The 11,779-nt window shown below is 31.9% G+C and overlaps 1 protein-coding gene across 3 annotated transcripts; it reads left to right on the top strand.

Moving 5' to 3' along the window:
* Positions 1-2,631: 2,631 nt before the first annotated feature.
* LOC101212863 (serine/threonine-protein phosphatase 5) lies at positions 2,632-9,070 on the top strand. 3 transcript variants are annotated; one of them, XM_004140090.3, is made up of 13 exons: positions 2,632-2,872; positions 3,643-3,811; positions 4,112-4,281; positions 4,369-4,440; positions 4,690-4,840; positions 5,740-5,848; positions 5,929-6,046; positions 6,947-7,094; positions 7,589-7,837; positions 8,093-8,218; positions 8,309-8,409; positions 8,493-8,567; positions 8,664-9,070. In XM_004140090.3, the coding sequence occupies exons 2-13, from the start codon at positions 3,733-3,735 to the stop codon at positions 8,721-8,723; spliced, it is 1,458 nt and encodes a 485-aa protein (XP_004140138.1). In that variant the 5' UTR covers positions 2,632-2,872; positions 3,643-3,732; the 3' UTR covers positions 8,724-9,070. The 3 variants fall into 3 exon arrangements, with proteins under 3 accessions (XP_004140138.1, XP_011657558.1, XP_031743668.1); XM_011659256.2 differs by having other exon boundaries at positions 2,657-2,872; positions 3,628-3,811; XM_031887808.1 differs by having other exon boundaries at positions 2,706-2,729.
* Positions 9,071-11,779: the final 2,709 nt, after the last annotated feature.

The following is an 11,779-nucleotide window of genomic DNA, read 5'->3' as shown; positions in this document are numbered from 1 at the left end:
TATATATAATATATATATTAATTAACTCTCTCAAGACAGTCACTTCTTTTTTATCATATAGGGTAAAATTATGTATTATTGCTTTTACCCTACTTCTCAAATGACAAAGTCTTTGAACTTTGAATCCCACGTGTTAGTTAAAACTTTCCATTGGTAAAAAAATGAAAATTTCAAGGGTACTAAAATATATATAGAATATTACAAACCCAATACACATCGAAACAAAATTTGGAGAAAAAAAAAGAAGAGAAGTATAGTTGTAATAATTAGATGCAACTGACGAATAATATATACTTGATGAGTATAGATAAAAGTTTTTCTCTCATTTAATTTTCGCACATAAGTGAAGAATGTAATAATAGAAAAAAGCAAAATAGTGAAATCAATATCGAAAGTATAATGATTCATGCTTAGTTTTCTGCAATGTGTAGTTATATATATGTGTGTGTGTGGTTTTAACAAGTTGTGGAAGAGGAATTCCAACCCTTGTCAACCTACAAAGATAGATTATCAGTATATGAATTCTCAACTAAGAGTTCAAATGTTCAAATTGTACCATTGTTTAATCAATTAGAACAAAAATTGGCCCTCTTACCAAAAATAAAATAAAATGTTTAAATTGTCTAGGGTCTTTTGATCTCTTGAGATGGTAGGATTTGTACGTAATAAAGATATTATAATGGGCTGTTGGGATCCGTAAATCCAATGGGCCGATGCCAAAGCCCAGATTCCTCATTGCATGCTCGAACTTCCTCTCATGGCAATTTTAGTTGGGGATAATTACAAATTTAGTAATTAAATTCAAAATAATTAAGTATATATTAACATTTTAAGAAAATTGTAAATATAGTAAAATTTTTAAAATTTTATTAATTATAGAGTCTATCACTAATAGACCATGTTGTAAAAATTGATCTATCATCGATATATCATACGAGTCTATCAGCAATAGTTTTGTTATATTTGTAATTTTTTTTAAATGTTGCTAGCGATAGTTTTGTTATATTTGTAATTTTTTTTAAATGTTGTTGTATCCTTAATTATTATTTCTCAAATGGTCATCCATTACATTTATCTTTTTATTTTTCTATTAATATTTTGTCATCTGAGTGAGATTGTCTATTATTGATACATCACGAGAGTCTATCAACGAAATTTGAAAATGTCATCAAATTTTTTTGGATGTAATTGCTATATTTTCAATTATCTTAGATGAATTTAAATTGGATTTTTTTTTTAACTTTTTATTTTGACCTTCAAATTCTTAAAAACATTATCTTAAATAGGCTATTTATGTTTGATTGTTTTCCTTACCTCTGTTTTAAGAAAATTATTTTTTTAAAAAATATATATATATACTTTGAAAGAATGTGGACTTCGGTTACTCTTGAAAAAGATAACTCTTTTTAGATAAACTATTTTATCTTTTTTCTTTTAGAAGATAATAAATATAAGGAATATTTTAAAAAAATTTAAATTTTTTACAAACTATATCAAAATTTTGGATTCTATAAAAAATAGTATAAACTAACTGCTAATGCTGTAGTTTATGAGTTACTATCAATTATAAAATTTAAAAATTTATGTAAATATTTTGTAAAATTTACTATATTTGAAAATTTTCTTTAATATAATCTCTTTAACAATTTTTTATTCATAGAATCAAATTATAAACTAAACTCTAAAAGAACCATTTTTTAAATTATATTTTTAAATAGATAAATTGTTAAAAATAAAAAAAATATTAGGTTCTTTTGATGGTTTTTTCTGAATTGTAAATATAATTTGTTATATATATATATATATATATATATATATATTATTATTTAAAAACTCTTTTAAATATTCAAATTTTGACTTGTTTTTCAAAATACTAGTAGAAACTTGATAAGAAGTAATTATTTTGTAAGTAAAAGTGATTGTTTGCACACTTAACTTTTTTTTTAAAAAAAATTGGATTGAATGACAAAAATATTTTAAAAACAATTTATGATATCTATTAATAACAATTCATTATATCTATATTTTTTCTTATTACAAATATGACAAAACCAATTATATCATATAGTAATAATAAAATTATCAATTTTTAAATTTTCTATTTTTATAATTTAAAAAATGTAGTAACATGCATAATATTATCGTAACTTCTTTTTGCTACTTTTTATTTACAATGAACACAAATAAAAATTCAAATGATTAGTGATGAATGAAAATTTTCAATTATTATTATTAATCATAACTAACCAAATATTTTCATATTAAAAAAAAAGGATTTTTTTATAAAAATAGAATAATTTTAAAAAATAACCCATCATAAATAAAAGAAATTTCCTTTTTAAAATAGAAATTTTTTAAAAAACACCATATTTTACAAAATATTTAGTAACATGTAGTAAATTTTATATAATATAGTAATAGACATATCGATATAATCCAATATTTTTTTTTATCTTGAGAATATTTTAATTTATTTTACTATTTAAAAAAGTTTCTTTAATATATATATATATATAAATAAATAAATAAATAAATAAATGTTTGTGTAATTTGTGGTTTCTAGATTTTTCCACACAACTTGGGGGCGTTAGGCTGTTGCCGAAGTTGCCAACACAATACATACGTTTTAAGCTCTCTCAACTCCGCCTCACTTCAACATCAAATTTTCAAATTTATTAATCTCTTTTATATAAAAATCATCACCGCTATCAAATTAGGGCTGTCTTAAGGTCAGGCTCCTTCTCCTCCTTCTCCTTCTCCTCATTCTTCTTCTTCTTCACTCTTTACTCTTCACTTCAGTCTTCACTTCACTCTTACTCCCTAATTCCCAAACTCTCTTTTCCTTGTGGCTGGATCGAGCATTTCTTTTCAGGTATTCAACTCTTTCCATTTCCATTTCCATTTCTTTTGTTACTTCGCTTTCATGTATGTTTGATTCCCTGGAAAACGAATGAAGTTAAGTTTGTTCTTAATAGCCAATCAATATATATTAGTTGGCATGGCATCTGATTAAGAATCTTGGATTCAATCTTTGTGGTACAATACAATCAATAGTCTCATGTTTTGAGTTTATTACTGGTTGAATCCAAAGCGCTTTTCTAGTTTGTGGGGTTATTCGCGATTCTCTTACTTACACCTTTTCTGTTTTTAGTTTAATGGGGATTCTCTTATCATGGAAGGTTCCTTCGTGAGGAATGGATTCTTTACCATGTCTTGGTTTGCCCCACGAGCTAGTTTTCTAAATGTACTAACAGTGATGGGATTCTTTTCCTTTCTTTTACATGATTGTTGGTTGGTTGAGCAATTTTGTTTGACTTAACATTTCCCGACATTGGTTTTCTTGAAAAATTAATTATGTGATATCGTTGCTGATAAGTCTTGAATTTTTATCAGCTTTATCTTTTTTTGTCGGTTGTCAGAAGGGTCTGAACACTCTATATATCTTGAATGCCAGACTCACTTTTTAGTTTTACGTATTCTTGGCTTGCTTTAGAATAGATAAACCAATTATTACTTTTGCTTGTGTTTTCTTTTTCCATCCCAGAGATAACTACATTCTGTTGCCTGGTGCCTTTTTTTTTTTTTATTAACAAGCATTTTCTAATTTCTTTGAATTTACGCTTTTAGTGTTTTATGGAGCAGATGGACCACGTTGACGGAGATAAATGATAGGGATGGTAAAGTTAATTCTTAGCCAGTAATCATAGTGCCTTTCTCTATCTTCTAAAGGTTATGCCGGTTATGGAAGCCGATAAAACTGACACCATTCGTGCTGAAGAACTCAAATTCCAAGCAAATGAAGCATTTAAAGGTAACTGTCTGTACCTGTTATGTGTTTCTTGTCATTGGTTCTTCAAGATGGATATAAAACTAGAAAAGTGAAGGTAACTGAACTTAAATAATTTTTTGTGGTTTCCTCTCTTGTGAATATGTCGAGATTCCTGCAGCAAGAATGCATGAAATGCTGCAGGCCATATAGTTCATAAGTTTTCTCTGATCAAGAGGATGTTTCTTTGGGAGTATTTTACGTAGTGCTGTTATGTTAAAGAAAAGGCTGCAACATTTACGCAGTTGGTTTTTATGTCCTGAAACTATTTTTTCTTGGTTTTAGCCCACAAGTATGCTCAAGCAATTGATCTTTATACACAAGCAATCGAGTTAAATGGTCAGAATGCTGTATACTGGGCAAACCGTGCGTTTGCACATACTAAATTGGAGGAATATGGTAGCGCAATCCAGGATGCATCAAAGGCCATAGAAATAGACCCTAAATATTCAAAAGTAAGATCAACCAGTATGTTTGATACTCTTTTATATATACTTTTCCTATCCTTTTTGACCACTTTCTGAAATTATTCTGTACGGCAGGGTTATTACCGGAGAGGTGCTGCTTTTCTTGCTATGGGGAAACTCAAAGAGGCACTTAAAGATTTTCAACAGGTATGTCTCATTTGTATATCTGCTCCCTTTTATCAGAAGAAATTTCAGTTGAGAGTTTTACTGTTATCTGACCTTTAAGTCATTATTTGGATATGTTATTTGTTGATTTCTCTTTCTCAATATGGTACTAATGGCTGTTTGGATAATCAAGGAAGGGAGGGTTAAACTGTTTTTGTTGCTTTTACTTTGGCATCCCTAAGGTGATCTCAATTTATAGAGTGTAAGGAAGTTCATTTTATTGCAATCTAGCTCAAAAAGATCTGTCCCAATGATCCTGATGCTGCTAAGAAATTGAAGGAATGTGAAAAGGCAGTCATGAAGCTTAAGTTTGAAGAAGCAATTTCTGTACCTGAATCTGAGAAGCGTTCAGTAGCTGATTCCATTGATTTCCATCTGATAGGTAATTTTTCTTACTTGAGATGCTCATGGCACTATCACACCTTGAAGCTTGTGCATGTGCCACTAGACCCCTCTCCTCTTGAGAGAATATACCCACATATTTGCGGAAAATATTTATTTTATCCCTTTAATCTATTGTGGTGCTGTTGAAGACTAATAATTGAATCTCCTGTCTATTCTCTTGAATTTTATAATATTTAGTACCAATTAGGCAAGGCGAGACATTTATGCATGTGTCCAACCTTTCTTCTGTAAAAAAAAAGAAAGGGAGAAAGATTTGTCTCTGAGAAGAGAAGACTTGAACAAGCGAGTGAAGAATCTCCTGCATAGTTGAGATAGTTACAAACTTTTACTTTTTAGTATTATTAAGCTGAAGGAGGGCAGTGTTGTGGCACCATGTGATGCCACATCAGACTTTCCATTACTCTTTGAGGAAGAGGCTGTATGGAGGTAGTCAATGAGTCATTTTTAAAAGCTTGATGCTTATCTTTTACCAATAGCTTCATCTTCTTAAGTGCCAGCTTATTGTTTTCTTTTTACCCATTTATTTTTTGGTTTCGGAATGGATTGATTATGTCAAATTCCATTCAACTTAAGAGCCAACGCATTGGCCAAGAGTTGTCATATGTGCTAAAGATACCTTTTAGTCAGACACGAGGCAGGAGATCATGTGATCAAGGTCCAGTGGGGAGGTCACACATCATAGAGATTAAGGGATCATTGATTACAATTTTAGTTTCTTTTTTCATTTCCTTTTTCTTTGTTGACAGTTTTCTGCTTACTGAGTAAAGGTTACTTTGTTAAATCATCAGTCTCTTGTTCTATTATCGGTGTTATTATTATTATTATTTGTTTTAGTTGCTTTATGAAATAGCAAGGCTTGTTTATACTTCATTGTAGATGTTGAGCCCAAGTATACTGGTGCTAAGATAGAAGGAGATGTTGTCACACTTGATTTTGTGAAGAAGATGATTGACGACTTTAAAAATCAGAAAAGCCTGCACAAACGGTAGGTGTGAGGATTGACATCGTTAATCTCTGCTACGCAATATTTGAGATTAACTTTTGACGTTGCTATTGATTTTCTAGGTACGCATTCCAAATTGTTTTGCAAGTCAGAGAAATCATGCGTGCCCTTCCATCTCTTGTTGATATTAACATTCCAGAGGGCAGACATTTAACCGTTTGTGGAGATGTGCATGGCCAGGTAAGGTTTCTTTCAGTTCAAACATGTACTTATGATAGGTTGATAGTTGGGGTAGTGATTTTAGAAAAAAGTATTTAGCTAAAATTGATCTTGTAAAATTGATTTCTAAACAATCAAGTTTATGTTTGGTATCAAATTCTTATGTTTAGAATTGATTTTCAATTATTATGTTTGATTCTAAAAGTTAATTTACAGTTATTGAGAAATAATTATGGTAAATATCTATTTCTGTTTATTTTATAGTTTAATTCTTATATGCATGGTTGACATATGTTTATATACTGGTGTTGAAAGAAAATTCAAAACATATACAATTACTTGTTTTGTTAACAATTTAACTATCTGCAATGCCTGTCATCATTTGTTTCGATATTTGGAACTAAGAAAAATTTATAGATGGTTAACCAACAATATTTTACACAAAAACTGATGATAACCATATTTGGGAGTGATTTTTGATCAATCACTAAACAGAAATCACCTATCACCTAGTCCCTCTAAAATCAATTTGAAATGATTTTATATTTTTCTAAAATTGGTTTTAGTTCATGCCAAACACCATCATTTGAAGGAAAAGTGATTTTGGCAAGAGAAATAGTGATTTTGACCATCTCAAAATCACTGCCAAGCACACCCTTGGTGGGGGATGATGTGTGAAGTATGTATGTTTTTAAAAAAGAACAGTTTAGTGTGAAAATGATTAAACTTTTGGCACTCTTGCTTACCTTTTTCAGCTTAACTTCTGCATCGTCGTTGTGTTTTTTCATCTTGTGAAATTTGAATTTTCAACATTTAAATTTATTGCTTTCTCAAAAAAAAAACATTTAAATTTATTGTATTTATTGCTTACGTTCTATTTCTGATGGTAGACATACGTACACACTTCTGTGATCTCTGCAGTTTTATGATCTCTTAAATATCTTTGAGCTTAATGGGCTTCCATCAGACGAAAATCCATACCTCTTTAATGGAGACTTTGTGGATAGGGGTTCATTTTCTGTGGAGGTCATTCTCACCTTGTTTGCATTCAAATGCATGTCTCCATCAGGTAAATTTCCTCCAAGTGTTGTTACATTGTACATCTTAGATGGATGTTCTTCCAGCAAAGCAAACTTTTACAAGCCTATGACCCTGGGGCAGTTTATAGCAAGTTTGAAACTTGTGCTTTATATAGCCAAAAATCTTGAATGGCTAGGAACTTGAGCTATGAGCTCTGATTGCCTGTAATTTTTAGATACTTTAATGTAGTGGTATCTTTAGTTTGAACTTAATTTCAAAAAATCCAAATGATTGCCTAAGAAAGGGTAACAACAATTTCATTTGTGAGGAGTTCTTCTCATCTTAACCAGATTATTTACTTATTTGTTTAAGATTATCTCCTCTTCTCCAGACTAGTAATTCCTAGTCACTACCATGCACTATACTGTTTTTCCGTCACAATTTTTATCTCATTTGTGGTTTTATTTAGTCATCAACTTCTCTCTTGTGACCTGTGAATTTTCTTTCATATGATGACATTTTGGTTCATTTGTCGACTTTCAGCAATGCATTTGTCCAGGGGAAATCATGAGAGCAAGAGCATGAACAAGATTTATGGCTTCGAGGGTGAAGTTCGGTCTAAGTTGAACGAAACATTTGTGGAACTATTTGCAGAAGTATTTTGCTCCTTACCTCTGGCTTATGTTCTTAATGAGAAAGTTTTTGTGGCTCACGGAGGTCTTTTTAGTGTCGATGGGGTAAAACTCTCTGATATTAGAGCGATAGATCGGTTTTGCGAACCTCCTGAAGAAGGTAAAATGCACAATTTATCCTCTTTAGTTAATCTTTCATTGCATAGTTATCTCAAATTTAATGCATACAATACTATACTTGAAGCTGTAGTGTCTTGGGAATGTCTTGGTGGCATAGCCTCTCTTTTTGTTGTTCATTGGGTTTTTCAGTGTGCGCTTTTATCTGGGCATGTCATGTCTTGGACACAAAAATTCAATCCCTGTATATTCGTAAACTTGAATAATACTGAGTTTTCCCGCACCTTATATGTAACAGGATTGATGTGTGAAATCCTGTGGAGTGATCCACAACCCAATCCTGGGAGAGGACCTAGTAAACGAGGTGTAGGTCTTGCTTTTGGTGCAGATGTCACAAAAAGATTTTTGCAGGAGAACAACTTGGGTAACTATTTCTCAGTCACATACCAATACCCTTTACTGTTTGGTTGACTAGGATGACTGTTTGTTGACATAAGGTACCCCTAAATTACAGATTTAATTGTGCGATCCCATGAAGTCAAGGATGAAGGGTATGAGATCGAGCATGATGGTAAACTCATTACAGTATTTTCTGCTCCCAATTATTGTGACCAGGTACTTTCTTTATCCATCGTAGGTGGTTGCTATTCATAGGTTACCAATTGTTGTACCAATGATCTAACATGATGATATTTCAGATGGGAAATAAAGGGGCTTTTATTCGCTTTGAAGCACCAGATATGAAGCCTAACATCGTAACCTTCTCAGCAGTGGTGAGTGTTCATTTTTCCAATCACTATCATATGGTCTTCTCTGAGGATTGCCTTTTCGTTGTGGTCTTTACATTTTGTCATGCGTTGATTTTGCAGCCACATCCGGATGTGAAACCAATGGCATATGCTAACAATTTCTATCGGATGTTCCAATAGCCGCACAAAAGATATCCATGTTGAACCAGTTTCAGCTTGCTTAACATGATGAAGTTCGACTTGGCTTCATGTTTTGACGAAATGAAGGTTCCGTTGTAATTGTTTGTGGATGGTGCTTCTTTCCAACGTTTTCTAACAATTTAGTTGGATATTGTCCGCAAGTGTTCAAAATCAAGTATTGATGCATAGTTTTCTTGGTTTACATTTGATTGATACGCCACTCCATATTGTTTACAAAGTAGGAAAAGAAAAACTTTTTTACTATGAGGTACCCACCCTGTGTTCTTCACTCTCTTTTTTCTCCCTCGTTAAAGCAACATTCACAATTTCCAAGGGGTTTGAACAAATATTCTGTTTGTACGTTCCTTATTGTTGATATTGGCTTCCTTTTTGCGGAGCCCTATATCATGTCAAGTAGGTTGGAGGAATTTTTTTTTGCAATGTATTAAAAGAGTGCTAATTCGGATGGAGGAAAACGAGAACCAACAATCATGGAATGGATGAGATTGATATTAAATTGTATCTTGTAAATAAAACCAGAATAAAGTGGAATTACAAATGATGCCAAAATGAGGGAGTTTTCACACAATTGACCTACAAAATTATGCCTAAGATGTTGATGCACTTTAGTAATCGACCGTGCTTAGGGGTGTTGCTTTTTTAAGAGTTCATGTAGTTTTGTTGTTCACTCCCTATATTGGTTATATAAATCCTTTTCATCCCTACGCTCCTTCTCTTGTTATGGAAGATTGTGTTATCTATTGTGAACTTTCTTTTCCAACAAACAAAGAAATAAAGAAACAACTTCCAGACACCAAAAAATAAAATCTGATCAACGTACGTTTTTCTAATTTATTTTTTAATTTTTGTTCTTATTATTCTTTTAACCCTCTTGTTCACGTCCTCACTCTGTTTGCATGCCACACGCTCTCACTCTTGTGCCCTCACAAGAGAAGAGGCACATGTTAGAGGGAGAATTGCCGTCGCTGGAGGAAGAGTGCGCGTAAATAGAGAGATTAAAGAAGAGGAACCAAGTAAAGTTAGAAAGAGATGAAGTAAAAAAGACTTTAAAACGTTTGGATAAGGGTACAAAACTTTATTCCACAAGTTGCCTGCTTAGTAAGTAGACCTTAAAGCACTGTTCTTGACACACAGATTGGCAGCATTTGGTGCAGTGGGAATGTAGGAAAAACAATTGTTGATCATAGTTGTGTCGTGTCAAAATGACACTGTCTTGAAAGTAAAATTCGGTGCGACCTCGGTGCTATATCGTTTATATCGATTGCTCCTCAAGGTTAACACAACTTTTCCAACTCATGCGTGCACTACTTGAGTTGAGAAAGGAATCAAAAGGAGAAAATGATTGCTTAGAGAATCAGATGAAAAACTAAGGTTTTTGGCTAGAAGAATTAAATCACGCCCCCAAACTTTCTTTAAGAAATATATAATATAGAAAGAATAATATTAAAATTATAAAATAAAATAAATAATAATAATTGTCAATTTTCAATTGAAATATCAATTAGAAAACACTACAATGATGGTCATTTCCAACAATCCCCCACGAATGACTATCATTGTATTCTAGTAAAACAGTAAGGAGGAATTTTCTCCTAACAAAGAAAGAAGTAATATAAACTTAAACATCAATATCTTTCGATTTGAATTGATGCGTAGTGAGGTGGGACAACAATTCAAATCATCGAAAGTAAGTTAATTGCCTTTTGAACTTTCGATAACAACGGTTGAGACCTCCACAACACGTTTTATTTCTTAAATTTTCATTAATTCCACAATAAAGTCTATCACAATATACCACTCAAAATTGTGCTATTTAAGACCATACACATAGAACCCCAGGTTAATGTGAAAGCTCTAGAAAAAGATCCTTAAACTTTTTCATAGAAGGCGGCCACACCTTCACAATTATATTTATTGCTCCATCAAGTCTATTACAATAGACCACTCAAAACTTTTAAATATTTTAATAAATGACGAAGAGTAGTAAAATGATCTTAATCATGATATACATGTATTCAACCTTCTTACAACATATGCAGTAACACATAAACACATAAGACACTGCAAATGGTCTGCTGAATCATAAACAATCTTGCTTCTCCAGCCATAGTTTATACTAAAAATGAACAAACCAACACTAGAAGTTGAATTCTAAAGCTTTTTCAGAAAAGGTGAACGAAATAAAATCTAGGCTAAAATTTAAACTTGGGGCTGTAAGCTCGCCACAAGGAGGAGGCAGTTTCGAATTTTTGAAATCTCAGCTCAGATAAAATAATTTGTATTGATTTAATCTGGTTTCCCTTTTTCCTAATTTGTGAGGTCTACATGATTAGTTTTATGTTTCAATTAAGAAGACTCGTTGAACCTTGATTGAATTAGAAATCAACAAGAAAAAACTTTTGATTTTCTGCCAGCGCAGATAATGAACCACGGCAGCGACGAGTTAGGGGATGAACCACTGTGTTCTTGAGAATAAAACCCAGAGACAAGTACCTCTGATTGCTCGGAGAGAGTATGGGAGGAAGGTGCCGCAGCGATTCGGTTTCTGTTTTATGCTTTCTCGTTACATTGAGATTAAGTTTAATATGCTTCTGGCAGACAATATAAATTCTATTTTTGAAATTGTTTTCAGGTCAAATTCTAGAACTAATATTTTCCTCCTTCCATTTAATACAGAAATAGAATTTGGGAAATTGACAAAAAAAAAAAAAAAAAGTTAGAAAAAAACAGTCCATAACATGTTGCAAATATGATAAGAATGTGAAAAATTTTAAACAAAATTTTCATTTACACAGAACAATTGTGTGATCGTTGACATCAGCCATGGCAATCCCTTCGTATGTACTAGTCAGTATCTGCTGGACAGTTCCTCAACATTTACTGGGCAATCCCTTAGTATTTATTGCATGGTTTATTAGTAAAATTTAGGAGATCGTTGGTAAAAAATTGGACAATCTTTTAATAACAGTTGAAAAACTTTTTCAAAACTTAATCAAAAGTTGTTTCTCTCTTAATAAAATATAGGCGACCTTTTA

The sequence above is a fragment of the Cucumis sativus genome, chromosome 6, assembly GCF_000004075.3.
Source record: "Cucumis sativus cultivar 9930 chromosome 6, Cucumber_9930_V3, whole genome shotgun sequence".
Classification (NCBI taxonomy): Eukaryota; Viridiplantae; Streptophyta; class Magnoliopsida; order Cucurbitales; family Cucurbitaceae; genus Cucumis; species Cucumis sativus.
This window is presented reverse-complemented; position numbering and strand designations above follow the sequence as displayed.